General features: G+C 35.8%; 1 protein-coding gene across 1 annotated transcript in view; it reads right to left on the bottom strand.

The window, feature by feature from the left end:
* Window positions 1-1962: 1962 nt before the first annotated feature.
* Window positions 1963-21548, bottom strand: part of AIG1 (androgen induced 1) — a 92260-nt gene continuing 72674 nt past the window's right edge. The window contains exons 5-6 of the mRNA XM_026666198.2: window positions 16758-16921; window positions 1963-2728 (exon numbers count right to left, since the gene is read on the bottom strand). Of these exons, the coding sequence (XP_026521983.1) occupies window positions 2691-2728; window positions 16758-16921 (202 nt within the window). The 3' untranslated portion in view covers window positions 1963-2690. The remainder of the gene's footprint in view (window positions 2729-16757; window positions 16922-21548) is intronic.

The raw sequence follows: 21548 nt of genomic DNA on the forward strand, positions 1-21548 counted from the left end.
CCCCAATACAGCATTCTGATCTCTCTCACTTAGACATAAACAAGATTACATCATAAATTCCTCACTTGTATGAGAAAAACTGTACTATGGTACATAATATTTGGTTGCTCTTCATATTAACGCTTTTCCATTAACTGTACCAACCCTTCATTTTGGTACACAAGATGCTTTTCCATCTTGTTGAGTGTTACCTGCCTCTTCCTTCATTTTTGCCTTTAAAAACATGCATTTCAAAGTTGCCCTTTCTGGCTATTTCCTATTATTTCAGGATGTTATGTTTCAGGACTTTTTAAGTTCTTTTCTAGTTCACCTTGGATTTTGTTTAGATCTATTGTTGCTAAATATTTTTCTAGTTCAAGAGGCCTAGGACAATCGTATCAATGATTTACTAGGATCTTTTCAGGGGATGCCCTTAGATCGGGGTGTCAAACTCAAGGCCCAGGGGCCGGATCTGGCCTGGGGGGTGCTTTGATCTGGCCTGCAGGGCACCCTGGAAACAGTGAAAGACTGGCCCACGGTGCCTCTGCCAGCGAAAACTCGTGAGGGTTGCACGTGGCCCTTCCAAGCTCCATTTTCGCTGGCAGAGGGTTGTAGGAGGCTGCTCCAGCTGAAAACTGAGCTCGCAAGGGCCACACGTGCCCCCCGCAGAGCTCTGTTTTCGCTGGTAGAGGGCTGCATGATGCCATCGCAGTCGAAAATGGAGCTTGGGAGCCCATTTTTGCTGGCAGAGCGCTTGGGCCACCACAGGTGCCCCCCGACATGAGTAATGTCAGGCTGGCCATGCCGACCCTGACCATGCCCAGCCCGGCCCCTCGAGGTCAAACACAACCCTGATGTAATCCTTAATGAAACTGAATTAGACACCCCTGCCTTAGAGGAAAAATCATGATACTGTAATAGGAAGTTCTGTTGGCAAATGTGATTGTTTATCAGAGTTACCACCACTTTACTCGCTATTGCCACGCCAAATTGTAATGGTCTCATCAGAATTTTCCACAAAATTTCCTTGGCAAGTAAAACACATATACAGGTAGTCCATGACTTATGACCACAATCAAGCCCAAAATTTCTATTGCTAAGTGGCAGTTGTTAAGTGAATTTTGCCCCATTTTATGACCTTTCCTGCCACAGTTGTTAAGTGAATCACTGCAGTTGATAAGTTAGTAGCAAGGTTGTTAAGTGAATCTGGCCTTCCCATTGACTTTGCTTGTCAAAAGGTCGCAAAAGGTGATCACATAACTTTGGGCCACTACAGCTGTCATAAATATGAGTCAGTTGCCAAGCGGCTGAATTTTAATCCTGTGACTAGGATGCTGCAATGGTTGTAAGCATGAAAAATGGTCATAAGTCACTTTTTTCAGTACTGTTGAAACTTTGAACATCACTATGCGAACTGTTGTTAAGTCGAGGACTACCAGTACTTTCAAATGTTACATTCAAATGTTACATACACACACAAGTGCTGCTTGTGTGTTGGAAGCTATCTGTTTCACAACTGTGAAGTTACTAATACTAATTTGAATCAACATGCAGTCCATTTCAAGAACAATACTTCTGGCATGATTGGAACATTTCAATCGACTTTCTAGTGTACAACGCTATGAAAGTTGCCTGTTTTTCTCCTGAGATCTTATAGTAGGCCTCCCAAAATTTTGTATTGTGCTGTTTATTTCTCACATTGCATGCTCATTGCTCCCTCTGTCGTTCTGAATCATTTGGGCACCATAACCAGTCCTAATTCAGTTGTTCCCATTAGATGCATCTCCATTCCAGTTTTCTTTGTGTAATATGGATTATAAACCAAGTTATAAATAACGATTATATAGCAGTATCCCATGAGTTATTTTTCGTTTAGGAAAAGTTTTAATGAAAAAAAGCCTCATGAGAATGAACCTCATCATTTCTTGATGTGGTGGGAGCTCATCATGATACCTGAATAGAGAAAAGCATTTGGCCATTAGGTAACGGGAGAGAGGAATATGTTCTTTATTAATATGCAAGAAATTATATACTATTGTTTTAATTACAGATGTTTTTTTCAGACGATATGATTGGTATCATGAGTTAAACCAACTCCTTGTCTTGAAGAAGTTATATTATTCTTCAATGAATTATTTAAAAAGAGGTTCTAAAAAATGAAGGATGCTCCCTTTTTGTTTTATATTTCTCAGAGGGATCTTTCACTGACCTTTCTTTCTTCATAAATACTTCACAGACAATCCCCAAACCTGAATGCCCTATGCTTCAGGTACATCCCACTGTATCCAGATGTACTGATAGCAACTCAAAATTCTTTGATTCATAATCAAAAGTCCTGAATTTGTTCAAAGGGGCTTATCCACCCTTTCACAGATGCAGCTTTATGATTTAACCCAAATGATTCAAGTTTGACTTTTCTAATATTTCCAAGTCTAAGACAAAATAGATCTTTCTTAATTCGGAAAGACACACACACACACACACATTCCCTCTGTGTATAAATAATGTTATATTCAGCACATGAGGTATACCTGTTCCACAATTCCTCCAATGTTGTAGCAAAGGTATCAAGAAGATTATAAAATCAACATCCCATTTTAAAAAACAAAGTATTTTGAATGCACTGTTAATATGCCTCTTTGAAATTTATTTTGATGTTATGAGATGCTGTTCGTATAGCAGGTCTTCTATTTTCTTCTTTTATGTTGTGTTCAGTCTGATTTAGATTTTCCCTTTCCTTCTTCTATACCTGATCACACACAGAAAAAAAACAAACCACCAGGTTTTGAAATGCTCATGTAAACAAGAAAGTGAATATTTTTATTTTTCTTCTGCATAATTTGTTTTTAATTTACTGGTCTTCCCAATAGATGAGAAGAGCTGTGTTAGTCTATGGTAAACAAATATCAGGAGGAGTCTGACAGTTCATTTAGAGTAACATATTTCATTAAAAGGTATGAGCTTTTTACAGCTCACTTTATCAAATCAAGTTGTTGATGTAAAAAGGTGCCTACCAAGACTGATTTTTGAATGTTAACAAAATTCAAAGGTTCCAATCAAATAAAAAAAAATCAACCAGTTTTATTGATACATTTCAATAAAAATATTTCTTTCATACAGGTGAAACTCAAAAAATTAGAATATCGTGCAAAAGTTCATTTATTTCAGTAATGCAACTTAAAAGGTGAAACTAATATATGAGATAAGACTCATTACATGCAAAGCAAGATAGTTCAAGCTGTGATGTTTCATAATTGAGATGATTATGGCTTACAGCTCATGAAAACCCCAAATCCACAATCTCAGAAAATTAGAATATTACATGCAATCAATAAAACAAGGATTGTACATAGAACAATATCGGACCTCTGAAAAGTATAACCATGCATATGTACTCAGTACTTGGTTTGGGTCCCTTTTGCAGCAATTACTGCCTCAATGCAGTGTGGCATGGAAGCTATCAGCCTGTGGCACTGCTGAGGTATTATGGATGACCAGGATGCTTCAATAGCGGCCTTCAGCTCTTCTGCATTGTTCGGTCTCATGACTCTCATCTTTCTCTTGGCAATGCCCCATGATTCTCGATGGGGTTCAGGTCAGGCGAGTTTGCTGGCCAATCAAGCACAGTAATCCCACGGTCATTGAACCAAGTTTTAGTGTTTTTGGCAGTGTGGGCAGGTGCCAAGTCCTGCTGGAAAATGAAATCAGCATCCCCATAAAGCTCATCTGCGGAAGGAAGCATGAAGTGCTCCAATATCTCCTGGTAGACGGCTGTGTTGACCCTAGACTTAATGAAGCACAGTGGACCAACACCAGCAGATGACATGGCTCCCCAAATCAACACAGACTGTGGAAACTTCACACTGGACTTCAAGCATCTTGCAGTGTGTGCCTCTCCATTCTTCCTCCAGATCAGTCTGGGTCCTTGGTTTCCAAATGAGATGCAAAAGTTGCTCTCATCAGAAAAGAGGACTTTGGACCATTGAGCAACAGACCAGGTCTGTTTTTCTTTAGCCCAAATAAGACACTTTTGACGTTCGTTTTTCAAGAGCGGCTTGACAAGAGGAATCACTTGAGACTTTCAAGAAGAGATTGGACTGCCATTTGTCAGAAATGGTATAGGGTCTCCCGCTTGGGTGGGGGGTTGGACTAGATCAGTGGTCGCCAACTGGTGGGCCACGATCCACTAGTGGGCCTTGAGAAAATTTTGGTGGGCCGTAGAGAAATCTCACCCCCAGAGCACCCCCCCAAAGCAATTAATCCAGGCTGCGCAGAAACACAAGGCTGCGCTGACCACATGGCCCGCAGGAATGCTCCCCACCCACTCACTCCTTACCCAGCAAACTTGCCTGCTAAAATTGCTATTTTTCCTTTTTCCGACCATCTGCTATTCCGGGAGATTTAGATTAGCTAGGAAGCAGGAAATGGTTGGATTTCTTGCTTTCTACCTAGTCTTTAGATCTTCGGCTCTGCTTCCCTTAGGACTGAAGTTCTGCTTGCAAGCAAATTCAGTGCAGACTCAAGGCAAACAAATTTGAGAGACTGAGCTAGCCGATGGCAGATAGATAGATCACTGAATGATTCTGTGAGCAACTCAATCTACCTGCTTTGCCTGATTTTAGGTAAAAATTGCTTTTTTATATAAAAAAATCAATATTTATATACATGGTGTGTTGTGAATTAATTTTGTGAGTTTGCTTGCTAGCAAATTGTATGAGTTTGTTTGCAAGCAAATTTTACATGACAGACTGAGCTAGCCAATGGCGGATAGATAGATTTCTGAATGAATCTGTGATTCTGTGAGCAACTCAATCTGCCTACCTGCTTTGCCTGATTTTGGGTAAAAGTTGCTGTTTTTTATAAAAAATTCAATATTTATATAAATGTTTATAATATTTACATACAAACCATGCCCAGCCAGTCACATGACCATCAAGCCACACCCACAAATTAGGCCACGCCCACAGAACCAGTTAGTGGTCCCTGGGATCTAAAATTATGAGTTTGGTGGTCCCTGAGGTCCAAAAGGTTGGCGACCCCTGGACTAGATGACCTACAAGGTCCCTCTGATTATCTGTTATCTGTTATCTGAATACGGCATTTGAAGCCCATGTCCAGGATCCGTCTGTGTGTGGTGACTCTTGATGCACTGACTCCAGCCTCAGCCCACTCCTTGGGAAAGTCCCCAACACTTTGAATGGCCTTTTCTGACAATCTTCTCCAGGCTGCGGTCATCCCTGCTGCTTGTGCACCTTTTTCTTCCACACGTTTCCCTTCCACATAACTTTCTATTAATGTGCTTTGATACAGCACTTTGGGAACATCCAACTTCATTTGCAATTACCTTTTGAGGCTTTCCCTCCTTATGAAGGGTGTCAATGATGGTTTTCTGCACAACTGTCAAGTTAGCAGTCTTTCCCATGATTGTGATTCCTACTGAACCTGACTGAGAGACCATTTAAAGGCTCAGGAACCCTTTGCAGGTGTTATGGCTTAATTAGCTGATTAGAGTGGGACACTTTGAGCCTAGAATATTGAACCTTTTCACAATATTCTAATTTTCTGAGATTGTGGATTTGGGGTTTTCATGAGCTGTGAGCCATAATCATCTCAGTTATGACACATCACAGCTTGAACTATCTTGCTTTGCATGTAATGAGTCTATCACATATATTAGTTTCACCTTTTAAGTTGCATTACTGAAATAAATGAACTTTTGCATGATATTCTAATTTTTCGAGTTTCACCTGTATATTAACCTGCATCCCTTTGAAATGCAGGGAAGTATTAACCTGACCCCTTTTGAGGTACAATGGTAAGACTTAGAATGGTTCATTTGTGAACAAGCTACAAGCTACATTTTGAACAAGCTACATTTTATTCAGATTTTAAAAATTAACAATGTATTTTTCTAAAAAGTAAAAAAAAGTAATGTTTTTATCTTATAAAAAGATATCTCTTTATATCTTATCATATACAATTAACAAACAATAAGTACATTTTCTGCTATTCTTTTAAGTTAGAATACTACAACATACTTTTATCTCCAAGTAAACATTCAGCAAATAGTTGATGTAGTTTAATCCTTGATCCGAATAGTCTACGATTTCAGGGCTTCTTGCTAACTCTAAAAAAGTTTATTCAGGAGGCTTTCTCTGAAATAAATATGTATTGAAATGCAACTACAGTATGAAGCCAAATTCATTTTGATACTGCTATTCTTTTGACTTTTTTGGGGGGGATAATTTTATTGTGTTGGAAAATCCCAATAATTATAAAAATGATCATCCAGACTAGTGGCTGCCATTGTTATACCGTAGTATGCAAGGAAATGTGACCCTTTCTTTACCCTTTTAATTGCTAGCTGTGGAGAGCTGACTACCTTAAAATTCTAAGAAATTATGGACTCTTTTCAAAGATGTTCATATTCTGGTTTTGATTATAGCAGGAGTGCAAGGGAATCTGATAGTAATGAAATACACAATACAGAAACAATTGAGGTTGGTTAAAAACCAAAGTTTAAGACTTCCGGTTTGAGCTTCTTCAGTGACAGACCAAAATCCGTGATCATGTGTGGTTTCGATTCGTGCTCACCACTGGAGCACCCCGAGTCGGCTGGATTCGGGGCTAAGCCATACCGTAGAGGTGGTGAAGAGAGGGGAGACCGCCAGGAGGGTCGAGGAGAGCTGCATCTCTCCTCCTCAGCTGGCCATTACTCCCTTTCCTGAAGGCGGTTGCAGTGGTAGTCAGAAATGGCCACCTCAAAGAAGAACTCAACCGGAAAAGAATGTGCAGGAGGAAGATAAGAAGAGAAAGTTTGGTTGACCGGGTTAAACTGAAAAAGCAACAATGTAAGGTACCCTGGAATTTGAACTATAAAAAATAACATTGTTCCCAAAGAAGACTTTGAAGCAGTGAAGGGGAGAGGGAAGGGAAAGGATTTGGCTTTTTTTTTCTTCCCTTCCTTATACTGACAGCTAAGAGATTTGAGTAAGAAATTGACAAAAATCCACTTTGACATCAACAGGCATTTAAGCTGAAAATAAAATGTCAAAGGGATAACAAAGACTTTTGGATACTCAAAAATCTTTTAAAGCAGGAAAGGAGAGAAAAAGAATAAAAGGGCGAGATCTGGAAAAATGGAGGAGACTGCCTGGAACTAAAAGGAACCTACAGTGAAACTTTAACAAGATTCCTAAAAGACACATTTTAATTGAAACTTTGTAACAAAATAATAGAACCCCAGGAAGAGAAAGTGGAAAAAAGAAGCAAGAAGAAACAGCTTTGGATTATTTGGATTACTTGGTGATTTTTGGATTTTTGGCTATTGGATTTAAATGACTAAAATCAATCAGGTGGTTGTTTAAAAGTGTTTAAAATGGCATCATTTTTAGAAGAACTGAAAATGGAACTTAAAAAACAGAAAGAAGATGCACAAGAAGGAAGAGGTTCTTTTGGCTTCGTATTTCAATTTTTAGAAATGGAGATCTGGAACTATGAGAAACAACAAGAAACGCTTGTAGAACAAGAAGGTTGGGACAAAGAAGAAGCCATCTTTAATGATCAAGTAATTTTATGTGGGGAAAAAAAGGGAAAGGGGGGAAAAAGTGAAAAGTTTAAGATTCAAAAAAACAACAACAAAAAAAGAATAGTTTGAAATATAATTACAATATTAGGAAGCAACAGAAGAGAGGATCACAGAAGAGAGAATTAGAAGTAGAGAGACAAGGGGGCAAAAAGGGGAGGGAGAAGAAGAGTGGGAAGAAGGAAAGGAAAAGAAGTTATAAAAGACAGAAACAAGATATAGAGAAACAGGGAAAAGGTATAAGGATTGAAATTATAAGCCTATTTAGAGATAATGAGTGAAAATTTAATTGAAAAAGGGATTCTGCAAAGGTACATAAGATAGTATTGTTATATTAGAAATAGAAATAATTTTAGAAAATATGAAACAATGTATGATTAAAAAGATGGATAAAACACTTATTGTAATGCAGTGGAATGTTTTGTTAATAAATAAATGAAATAAAGTGAATGAGAGAATGAAATTAGGAAAGGATGGGAACATTTTAATTATTATTAATGATTTGAAAAAAAAGAATTAATTATGGAAAGTTTATAAGTGTTCACAAGGAAGTATGATATTCAGTTGAAAAGAAATGTTAAAGATGTTAAGATTCTAACTAATATTAATGATAGAATTGAATTGGAATGGAATGAGTGTTTTATTTACTATTGTCTTATATATATAATTTTTTAAAGAACATAGTGTGTATTTTAAGAATCTACCAAGCAGAATTCGATTGGAAGTTATGTACTATATTGAATGTTATAATTTTAAAGGCATAAATTGAAGTTTAAATAAGAGTTGAATGGATAAAATTAAAAGATATAAAGGTGTCATACTCCAATTAATAACTACAGGGGAAAATTTGTTCAATGAGAAAAGATAATATGAAATTGAAACAGGACAGACAAAAGTATAAATATAATGATTGGAAAGACATTGAAACTTAGAAAAAGATATATAATTGAATTTAGATAGATAATTAAAAATAAAGTTGAGAAAACCAAGGGAGGGCAAAAATTATGGACAAAATATTAAAACAGTAATAAGATATGGAATAGAACACAAAGATGAATATGAAATTGAGTTTGTGTCTGTATGAAGAAGTGATAGCCCGGGATCATGCTATTCTCAAAAAAAGATGTTTTATTTGTATTATGTTTTTGTGAAAACCCAAATAAAATTTATATTAAAAAAAACCCAAAGTTTAAATACAGTGAGCTGTGTATTGCTGACAAACTCAAGACAGTCAAAATGCAGTCAAAGGTTTAAGAAAACAAACAATGGCATGGTTCTAGAAAGGTCTTTTGGCTTTGGCTACAGTGGTGCCAATTTCTGGTCTTCTGTTTCCTTTGCTGCTGGAGGAACATTTTCTACTGGGTGGTTTAAATATCCACAATTTTATTTGCCTTTTATAAAAAGGTCATCTAAGCTTTGTTGAAAAAATATTTTATTGCTGATGGATCCAATGCTCAAAATCCTAGCATCCAGGCATATGAATCAAATCTGGACTAGAGAAAAGGGCGTTCCCCCTCACGTTAGTGGTTTACCTTGGAAAAATCAACTGCAATTTATTTATTCTGTTCTGGTATTTAAACATAACTCTGATCAAGAATTAAGAATTTCCATTTGTGGAATTCTTATTTTTGTCATCCCGTTTCCTACATCTGGCATGTATACACTGCATTATTTTAAGATATGTCAGGAACTCACAAACTATTTAAAAAACTATCTGACATTTATATTTCTGAACCTTCTTTCTGTGTGATCTGCAAGAAGATATTGATGAATATTTTCCATATATTTCACATCATTCCCCAAAAATAATACAGTTAATACAAAGTTAATACAGTTAAACAGTCTCTTTATTGATGCAATGAAGACCCTGCTTAACTGAATGTATTCATGGGCACATTCATGTCATTTTATTAGCAACAATACAAAGGTCGTTTGCTTCTGTCTTCCTCTTGCTTACTTAGACAAATTATTCTCTATTACTTCATAGAAGTCTTCTATCAATCATGTTTGCCTTCTTAAGCCCAGCATCATTCTCCCACCTACTGAGAGACTTTGCCTACCTCTTTTATAATTACAATGAACCCAAATAAACCAATGTTTATATTTGCTTTTGAGATCTTCAGAACATGCTTAACTAGCTCCATACATCCTGGAGAGGCTGAGCTGGCGTCGCGACAGTACGGCGGGCGATCATGAAGATCCGAGATCGCTGCCAATATCTTTGCTTCTGGACAGTCCAAACGGACCTAAACCATCCCGAAGAGATGGTGAATGTAAAGAGCGCAACCTGTCAATCCCAGGGTCACCGCAAAGTCCCTGGTAGATCCAGGAGAAGCTCTTTTTTTGCCAGCGGCAAAGAGGCAGCCACTAAAGCTGCTGAAGTTGGGACAGCTCCGAAACGGAAGAGAATGGAAAGAGAAAGATTGCCGGTTTGGTGAGAATTTTTCTTTTATTTTAAGATCTGAGCGAACACCCTAAGGAAAGGAAATAATTTGTAAAATTTAAGACAGAAGTGACTAAGCGGTGATTTTAAACAGGAAGTTAAAATTAGTATTTTTGGCTGGATTTTTAATGCTTGATTTTTCACTTTGAAACTGGACTGTTTTTATTTTATTTTACTTTTTCTTTTTTCTTATTTTTTTCTTTTTTGCCTTTATAATATTCTAGGCTAGAGATTCCCTTTTAGCTTTTTTTTTTTTAAGTCTTCCTTTAATTTTTAATTAATTTTTTATTACCTAACACATCTTGTTTGAAAAAGGAGGGGGAAAGTGAAAGTAGAGGAAAATCTCTAACACTGCTATCTAGAGGCTTGGAAACATTGTTTTCTTTTTCTTCTTCGACCAGACAAAGCTGAGAAAGAACTGAGGCTTTTTTTCAAGGACTTTGAGCCTGTTTGATAAGATAGAGGGAAGAGCACGGGAGAGTGTTATTGCAGGTGTTCCTCTGGGTTTCTATCAGTGGCTGGAGTCTGGTGTTGAAATTTACAGAATTTACAGAAGATTATAAAACTCTAGAGAAGAGAGTTATAAAACTGTTTGGAACTTAACAAAAAGCCTTGGATAATTAAATAGGTGCAGTGTGTTCCTTCTTTTTTTTACGTTGGGCTATTCTCTACTGCAACAAACCCCCTCCTTTTTAATTTACTATTTTTGATAGCCACTTGGATCTCTGGCCTTTTGGAATTCGTTTTTGTTTTTTTTTGTTTCTGGAGTCTATTTTTTATTTTTACATCTTATTTCAAAGGGAAAATCTTAGTATTAATTTTTCTTTTTCTTTTTAAGGGAGTAGTTTTTTGTCTTTTTTCCTTTCCCTTCCCTTTTTTTAAATCTACTTCCTATATTGGTTTTTTCTGTGGCTCTTTTTTTGTTCTTTTTATACCCGAGACTTTTTAATTGGATTAAGGTGTTGAAGGACCTGAAGAACTTTATTTTTTTTTCTTTGCCACCTACAATACTTAACAATTTTTCCTTTTTTCTTTTCATGGTTTTTTTCTTCTTTTGGGGTTTTTTTCTCGCTATTTAACCAATTGATTGGATTAAGGTGTACAAGAACCTGAAGAAGCTTTTCTTTTATTCTGCTTTCCTTTTCCCCCCACTATTTTTACTTGGAATTACAACTGGTCATTACACGAGTGGATTAAGGTCTAGAAGACCCTGAAGATTTTGAACTGTTTGATATGAGCAGGACACTAACAGTGGCTGGTTCCTCAATTCCTACTTCTTCCTCTTCACCATCTGAAGGACAACGCTCAATACAGACGATGTTACAACAAGAAAAAGAACAGGAAAAGGTGATGCTGCAGATGATAATGCAAGGAATTCAAAACATACAAGCAAGAACAGAGAATATTGAAAAGAGAACAGAGAACATTGAACAAAGAACAGGAAAAACTGATGAAAAGGTGGAGAATATTCAACAAATAATGATGAAGTATGATGAGAGATTCCAAAAAATTGAAGACGAAGATAAACAAAGAGATAAGAAGATTGGAGATATTGATGGCAGATTAACCGTTGTCGAACAAGATAAAAGTGGGATGCTGGGATGGGAGATGGACAGATCAGAATTTTATCTTAGATTCCAAAACATAGAGGAAGAAAAAGGACAAAATTTGGCAGAGATAATGGTAGAAATCTTGGCTGAGGCACTGGAAATAACGAAAGAGAAGGTGATGGATGGAATAGATGAAGTTTTTCGAGTTTTCACAAGATATGCAATGAGAAATAGTTTTCCAAGAGAAGTTCACATTATATTTACAAAGAAAGCTATTAAAATGCAAATATTACAGGTGGCAAGAGAGAAAACACTGAAATACAAGGATAAGGAGATTGTGGTTCTGAAACAAGTACCCAGAAGAGTGAGAGAGATGAGAAGAGAATATCGATTGTTGACTAAAATACTATTCAAAAAAGAGGTAAATTATAGATGGTTGATACCAGAAGGTTTAATGTTTACATGACAGGAACAAAGGCACAGAATCGACTCAATTGAGAAAGCAGAATTATTTTATACAGAATACTTTGGAGGGAAAGAGGAGGAGACAGAAAAAGAAATGTCATTAATTGAATTCCAAGAGGACTGTCAAGCAGTGATTGAAAAAGAAGGTACAGTAGGCAGAAAGGCGGAAGTTAGAGAACAACGAGAACCAAGATCTACCAGGGCTGCAAAACCTACTTATAAAGTATAATCATGGAAGAGAAAAAACTGATTACAATTAATATAAATGGACTTAACTCAGCTGTTAAAAGAAGGAAAACTTTCCATAAATTAGAGAAATTAAAATTTGATATAATTTGCCTACAAGAAGTACATATTAAAAAGCAATATGAACAACTATTGATACAGCCAAAGCTAGGAAAATATTTACTTCTCTGACACAATGTAAGAAAAGAGGAGTGGTCTTATACATTAAAGATACTATTCCAGTGAAATTGAACCACACGGATGATGATGGAAGACTTTTAATGGTGGAAATAATGGACAATACAAAAACATTCCTGATAGCAATCTATGCTCCAAATGAAAATCAAGAAAATTACATATGAAAATAATTGAACTGGACTATGTTAATATCTGTATGATGGGAGACTTCAATGGAATAGTAGATAATAAACTGGACTATACAACACAGAAAACAACAAAGCAAAGCAGAAAGACTCTCCCTAGATCCTTTTTTAAAATGATAGATGAAATAAATTTAAAAGATGCATGGAGAGAAAGAAACACTAAGACCAAGCAATATAACTTCTATTCAAATAGACATTCATCATGGTCCAGAATAGATATGATATGGATGTCAACACAACTGATCACTAATCTCCAAGAAATAGATATTGAAACAAGTACCTGGACAGACCATAATCCAATGACAATAAAATGGAAAGGACAAAGAAGAAGATCTAGATGGACGTTAAATAACACTATACTAAAAGAAAAAGACTTTATACAGAGAATGGAGAAAGAACTGGCTTTTTTCTTCAAAGAAAATAAAAAAGAAGACACATCAATGCAGAATGTATGGGATACAATGAAGGCATATGCCAGAGGCTTGATAATAGATTACACAAGGAAAAGAAATATTATGAAAAAACTAGCCTCTAAGACATTACAGGATGAGTGTAAATGGCTTGAAAAAGAATTACAGAAAATGCCACAGAAAAAGGACATTAAGTTAAAAATGGATACAATTAAACATAAAATGGGATTAATGGAAAAAGAAGAACTAGCACAGAAAATCAGAGGTGTGAAGCAGAATTATTTTGAAGATGCAAATAAACCAGGTAGATAGTTAGCATATAAACTGAGAAAGGAGAGAGAATCAAGGAAATATTGCAATTAATAGATGATCAAGGCCAAGCTTGCTATGGAACTAAAGAGAAGAAAAAAAATCATACAAGATTATTATGGGAAATTATACAAGAAAATATTGATGATGAAAGAGTTAAACAGTACTTACAGAATGCTAACTTATCCCAGATACCTAAAGAGATTGAAATAATGTTAGAAAGTAATATAACGATGATGGAGTTAACTGAAGCACTTAAGAAGCAAAATAATGGAAAGGCACCAGGTCCAGATGGACTTGTAGCGGAATTTTATAAGACATTACAAGAATTGTTGAATCTCCCATTGTTAGAAGTTATGAATGAAGTTATGTCAAAGAAGAGGACACCCAAATCATGGTCAGAAGCATATATTACACTTGTCCCAAAGGAAGATGCCGACCCACTACAAATCAAGAACTATAGACCTATTTCCCTACTAAACTCAGATTACAAAATTTTTGCTTCAATATTGGCAGAAAGACTCAAAAAATACTTAAATAACTTTATTCATCCTGATCAAAATGGATTTCTGCCAAAGAGACAAATTAAAGATAATATGAGAATAATTTTGGACACTTTGAAATATTATGAGGCACATCCTGAAAAACAAATGGCTTTGATATTCTTAGATGCACAGAAGGCTTTTGACAATGTGAATTGGCGATTTATGTTATTACAGTTGGAGCAGATGGGCTTTGGTAAAAAATTTATCCATGCAATAGAAGCTATATATCATAAGCAAACGTCAAAATGATAGAGGGAGAATTGACGGATTCTATTGACATAAGAAAAGGAACAAGACAAGGCTGCCCACTGTCACCTCTGTTGTTTGTGTTAACTTTGGAAGTGCTAAATAGAAATATTAGAGAAGAAAAGGATATAAAAGGGATGAAAATTAAAAAGGAAGAATTTAAACTGCAAGCATTTGCAGATGATCTGGTTTTCATTTTAGAAGATCCATTAGAAACAGCACCAAAACTGATATAAAAGATAGAGGTATATGGAAAGGTAGCTGGTCTGAAAATAAATAAAGACAAAACAAAGATTTTGACAATATGTTATTAAGACAAAAGGAAGAATTGGCGGATGTTTTGAAAATTCAGGTCACAAATAAGATCAAGTATTTAGGGGATATATTTGACAACAAGATGTAGCATACTTAAAGAGAATAATTATATTAAACTTAAGCAACAGATAGCGATAGATTTGGCAAAATGGGAAAACTTACAATTATCATTAATAGGGAGAATATCAACTATCAAGACAAATATATTACCCATAATTTTATATTTGTTTCAAACAATTCCAATTAGGCTAGGGAAAGATTACTTTGAAGATCTAAATAAAATCGTGTTGAAATATATATGGCAGGGTAAGAAAGCGAGAATAAAACTAAAACTCTTGCAAGAAGCTAGAATAAGAGGAGGATTTGGCCTCCCTAATTGGGAGTTATACTATCAAGCTACAAATCTGATGTGGGTTAAGGAATGGATAACATTAAGAAATACTAGATTGCTGACATTAGAAGGACATGATTTGTTGTTGGGGTGGCATGCCTTCTTATGGTACAAGGGAACTAAAACACAGGGGTACTTTAGAAGACATTATATACGGGAGGCTCTGTGGTTAAATTGGGAGAAGACTAAAAGGCAATGTTATTTGAAAATTCCAGTCTGGCTATCGACTATTGAAGCATTTTCTTATCCTATAACATATAAAAAGGAACAAACAGATATTGTGAAATATTGAATGAAAAGGGTGAACTTAAATCTATGCAAAAACTAGAGGAAAAAGGTATAAAGATGAATTGGTTTTCATATGCGCAAATATGCTCTAGATATGATAAAGATTCCAAAACAGAAGATTTCTATGATAAATTGACTGATTCAGATAAGATCTTGACAGGTACTGATGAAAAGATGATTAAAAAATTGTATGGATATTTATTAGAAATTAAGTTACAAAAAGAACAAGTTAAAGAAACAATGATTGCTTGGGGAAAAAGTTTTGGATATGGGATTTAGAGAAATGGCAAAAATTGTGGTCTCAAAATTATAAAATGACAATGTCAACAGCATATAAAGAAAATTTTTATAAGATGTTTTACAGGTGGCATCTACCACCACCAAGAATAGCAAGAATGTTTAAGAACAAATCTGAAAAATGTTGGAAATGTCATCAGATACCTGGTTCATATTACCATATGTGGTGGACGTGTGCGGAGGCTAAAAGGTATTGGACTAAAATCCACACATGGTTGGAAAAAATGACAAAAAACCACATAGACTTGAAACCAGAGATATTTTTATTGGGAATTTTACCTGAAATATACAGTAAGGAATTGAAATATTTGATTGTAAATGTATTAACAGTGGCTAGGATTGTATTTGCTAAAAACTGGAAAAATGAGAAAAAACCAACGCAGGAGGAAGTTATTAAGAAAATAATGGAATGTGCTGAAATAAGTAGATTGACATTTGAAATTAGAGAACAAGAAGATAAACAATTTTATAAGATTTGGGATTTATTTTATCAATGGTTAGACAATAAAATATGGTAATGAAATATCTAGAACTTCAGAATATAAATAATATATAAAGACGTATTATCTTTATCATAATCATAATATAATTATGGGGTAGAATAGTCAGAAAATAAATCAATTAAAATTTGGATTATCTTGCATAACATGAACAAATAATAGTATAGTCAAATGATTGATTAACAATGATATCAATGTATTTTGGAATATTTGATAGATAATTATGAGAACATATACAAGTAATTGTGATGACTATGAAGTGGATGCACAAAACAATTGGTAAACCAACTGACACACTGTATGTACATAAGTGGAAGATGGCTTGATGTTTTTATGTTGTGTTTGTGTATGTTTGTCTAAAAAAATAATAAAACTTAAAAAAAAACCTAGCTCCATACATCCTACTTCTATTCTATTTTATGGGTAGGGTGGGGTAAGTGTGACTTTGTTATATTATATAAATCCAGGGGATCTGGTTGACTATTGATCAAATCCAGGAAAAAGGTTAATTCCATAATTAGATTTAGTGTTTCTATGAGCACAGTCAATATCAGGTAATAAATCAACGAAAAGGGGGAAAGAGATAGGAAAGAAGCAAAAAAGGCTAATCAGGCATATGCTTTTAGCTATGAGCTAGCATTAATCACCTCATTTGCTGTCCAAACCTATTTGTAATAATAATATGTGAAATAATTATTACATTTACATTTGAAGAAATAATGGAGTTACTCTGTAAAAACATTTCAACAGTAATAGTAAACATATATAATAAATATAACTAAAGTATGATTTTGTATTCAAAAAAGTTTCTCAATCTGATACTCACATTTTTGTGTATCCCATATGCAGTTGTTTAGTATGTCACCCAGCAAGTAAAAGATGTTTATTACTACAGTTACAGTGGCAAAGAAGACAATTTTAGCAGTTGAACCAAGGTAATCCAGGAGAGGATATACCCAAACCCCAGTCACATGATATATCCAACAGACCCTAAGAAAAAACACATACAGAAAATACTATTAATAATGAAGTATTCAATTAAAAACATAATAAATAAGTCACTTGTTTTCCTAAGAGCTCAATCCAATGCATGATTGCTCAGAAACAAGTCACATAATGGGGTTTACATCCAATTAAATTAGTATAGAATTACAGCTTTTATAGACCCTATCCTGAGTAGAAGACAACGGTTCTCTTCCTTCACAGAAGGATCCCTCCATCAGAGCACAAACCTACAGATCTAACCCACTCTATGCATCAACAGTAGCACTATTTGATTTCCAACCAATATATTTAACATTATCAAAGGTAACAAAAAATGAGATATCTGTAAAAAGCAAGGAAGATGATCTCAAAAGAGATAGATCTGATTCATTACAAAAACAGCAAGGAGAAAAACATAAATTAAGTACACAACAAATACATATGGCCCAGACACCTCCCTAATAACACTGGAATATAAGAAGGAAAAGAGAAACAGCATAATTAGATTCAAAAATTATGTTTATAGCCACTCTCAATAAAAGTAGTTTTAGCCTTTCCATGGAGTTGATTCTTGATAGTCTGGTGGGGCTGACAGCCTATTCAAAGTTGTTGTCTATATCAGGCATATGCAACAGTGATATATTCAGATTTGAAGCCCAAAACTTATGCGTGGGTACTTGTGTAACACCTGTCTGCAATTCCATAAAGCAGCTGCATATTTTTCTCAGCACTGAGCTCTGAAAAAAGCTATCTGATTTCAGAGATTGCAAGTATTATGTGTGACTTCCCTGAGGCTCTAAAACCCATTTTTGCCTTTGAAGCCGAAGCACTGCACAGATCGGTGGTCTGTCTCTTTCTATCCATGCACCCATGCTTCATTCAACAAGAAGGACTGAAAATATTTACATAAGCTCATTAGAATTTCAATAAGTAATCTTTATTTCTTTAATGAAAAAAGTTAGGAAGCCATAATGAAAGAATTCAAGCAATTAAAACAAGATAGATGATAGATAGATAGATAGATAGATAGATAGATAGATAGATAGATAGATAGATAGATAGATATAATAGAGATAGATAGAAAGACAGATGATAGATTCTATAGATAGAAACAAAACTAGCAATAGTAACAGGAGACTAATATACTGCTCTACTGTGCTTTACAGCACTCTCTGAGCAGTTTACACTGTTGTTATATTGCCCCCAACAATCTGGGTCTTCATTTTACTGACCTTGGAAGGATGAAAGGCTGAGACAACCTTGAGCCAGTCAAGATCAAACTTCTGGCTGAGGGCAGAGTTATCCTGAAATATTGCACCACCACTGCACCACCACACATAACTTTTTGTGTCTCCCCCCACCTGCCTTATCCTCTCTTTTGTGTAACAGGATCAGTTCATAAAAAGTTCATAATGAGAAAATAAATCTGGAAACCAATCTGAACCTGCATAGAATGATCCATTTTTATTGTATTTTAGACTACACATCAGTTTGCAATTGGTCAGCGTAGCTCTGTTGTTTAAAAGACAAGTTTGGAATTGTACATTCACAACCTTTGGATTAGACAATACAGATATAAGTGAACAGTTAGCCTGACCAAATTTAATGTGAAACTATGATCCTTAAATATATTTTTTTTGTGGGGAAATAATGTGGTGTGTCCCAAAATGCTTTGTATGAGAAACTCTCAGAAAATGTTTCCATCTGCTTCACTACCCCCTAACAAGACCTTGTTGATGATCCAAGCTCTGTAAAGGACCTTGGAATACTCATCTCTAATGATCTAAGTGCTAGAGCCCACTGTAACTACATAGCCAAAAAGGCATTAAGAGTTGTTAACCTAATTCTACATAGCTTTTTCTCTGGTAATATCACACTACTAACTAGAGCATACAAAACATTTTCTAGACCAATACTCGAATACAGCTCATCAGTCTGGAACCCACATTACGTATCTGATATTAGCACAGTTGAGAAAGTCCAGAAATATTTCACAAGAAGAGTTCTCCACTCCTCTACTCGTTGTAGAATACCTTATGCCACCAGACTTGAAATTCTAGACCTAGAAAACCTTGAATTACGCCGTCTTCAGTCTGATCTAAGTATGGTATATAAAATCATACATTGCAATGACTTACCTGTCAATGAATACTTCAGCTTCAACCATAACAACACAAGAGCACACAATAGATACAAACTCAAGGTTAACCGCACCAAACTTGATTGCAGGAAATACGACTTCAGCAACAGAGTGGTCAATGTCCAGAATACTCTACCTGACTCTGTGGTTTCTTCCCCAAACCCCAAAAACTTTACTCTTAGACTGTCTACTATTGACCTCACTCCTTTCCTAAGAGGTCTGTAGGGGGCGTGCATAAGCGCACCAACGTGCCTACCGTCCCTGTCCTATTGTTTCTTTTATTTTTCTTATATGTACCCATTTCATGTATTCATAACTATGTATATACTTATACCTATTATCTTGTAAGCGATTGACAAATCAAATAAATAAAAATAAATAAAAAATCAAGATAAATGTGCTAAGCATATTTTTGAAAAAGCATTATTGAAATCAGTAGAAAATTTCTCATCCCTTTAATTGTGCTGTTATCAACAGAAACCACATATCTTATCTTAGATGTTGTATTTCCAATAGCAAAAATTAATTCTTACTGATTTAAGTTTTACTGCAGAAGCTTTGTATGTGAATATTCTGATTAACAGCAGTTGTTTTGAAGAGATGAAAGATAATGAGGCCGAATTCATTTTTTGGAACACTTCTTTAAGATATAGTAATCTTATTCTCTAATTAACATTGTCTCTACAAACAATTTTTCAACCGAATTTGGAATAGATTTCCAGCTGGAAGCAGTACAGGATTAATCCTAGAACCTTTGAACCCTGTTATCTATATCCTTGAATAAATTGTCACTGTTTGTTGCCCTCAGAGCAACATTACAAATAAACAAAAGATCATTTTAACAATGAAAAAATAATTGACTTAAATTCTACATCAAATATAAAGACAGAACTATCTATGACTACCCAGTTAGACCAGCTAAGATCTGCTGTATACAATTAGTCTCGCTATCTTTCTCTTCTCTGGAAGAGTGGCATTAGCAGTATTCTTGCAATGTCTATATAGGGAATTGCAAAAAGTAGTACTGCTGTCATGGAAACATTACCTGATGGCCTCTGTTGTAGAGTTCTTTCCTCCTTGAATGCATGCTAACTCAATACTGCACAATAATGGCTTGATCAACCTTAGGCATAAAGCTTCCATACAAGATTATTTGTTATTAACTCTAATGAATGCCTTCCAACAGTACAATTGTTGTACTGCTTATTATTAGATAAGCAGAAGGGAACATGCATTAAAATTCATTTTAGAGTCCCATGCTGTAGCCATTTAGTTGAGTCCCTACCATTTTCCGGTCTTATAAAATAACAGGTAATTTAATACTGAATATGCCTGGAAAAAAAAGAAATGGTTTGAATTTCTAGTCAAGGTAAGTGAAGGGAAAAAAAGGGGGGGAGAATTTAAATGCACACATTTCTCTTTTAATATGGGAACACAAAATGAATTTTTTGTTTCTTTGTAAAAGTGTTAGAAATCATTGCAATTTCAACTTTTGCCTATAGACTAACAACATTTACAGACATGCTAACACTGCAAACTATTTTCAGATATTCAAGAAACCTACTTTGCCACTGGATTATTCCCTGATTTATGAAAATAGTCTTGGTCTAAAAAAGAAATGCTTTTTGTCAAGTAAGGCAACAAAACCCACATCCTGGAATATTATGGTTTCAGAATCTGAAAGTAGAGGTTATAGCCCTGGAACTAGGAGGACATATTAGATTTCTTACAGAACTGATTTGGCTTTGGGTAGAGTGGGGCAACATTGTGATTTTGCATTATTTATACTTCTTCCTGATTCTATAGATCAGGGGTCCCCAACCACCGGTCCGTGGAACATTTCCTACCGGGCCGCCGGTTTGCTGGGCGCCGCCATCTTGTTTGACGAGAAAGTGCTTCCGGATGAGCTTTTCCGGTTGGAAAGCGGCGTTTGGGTCCTGAAGGAATCCTCGCGCCTTAGTTTCATCGAAGGGGGGGGGCTTCAAACGAAACTAAGGCGCGAGGATTCTTTCAGCACCCAAGGCAAGGCGAGCCGAGCGACCGTCCCGAAGCCGTCCCGAAGTGAAGCCCATCAACAAAGGTACAAAGGAGGAGTTGAAGGTGGCGGGGAGAAGCGGGGGACGGCTGGCTGGCCGGTCGCTCGGCTCGCCTTGCCTTGTCATGTGTGCTGATGCCAGTACCAGGCCGCGGATCATTTGTGATGCTGGTACCGGGCCGCGGCACAAAAAAGGTTGGGGGCCACTGCTATAGATCATCCTTCTTCCAAGGAAGGTTTCTTCTCCTTCCTTCCTCCCTCCCTCCCTCCCTCCCTTCCCTTCCCTCCACCATTTACAGACCTCAGCAGTTAAAACAACAAAAAGAATTAACAAAAAGTTCCTCAGCCAAACTGTGAAGATGCAAAGACGCCCTTTTGCAATCCCCCAATTTGTATCTATTAGCTCGAAACTGGCCAATAAATCTCAGAAGGCACAGTTTTACCTCCATATGTCATCT

Source organism: Notechis scutatus, chromosome 1 (genome assembly GCF_049901735.1).
Source record: "Notechis scutatus isolate UNSWTSFEM ecotype Mainland chromosome 1, rNotScu1.2, whole genome shotgun sequence".
In the NCBI taxonomy this organism is placed as follows: Eukaryota; Metazoa; Chordata; class Lepidosauria; order Squamata; family Elapidae; genus Notechis; species Notechis scutatus.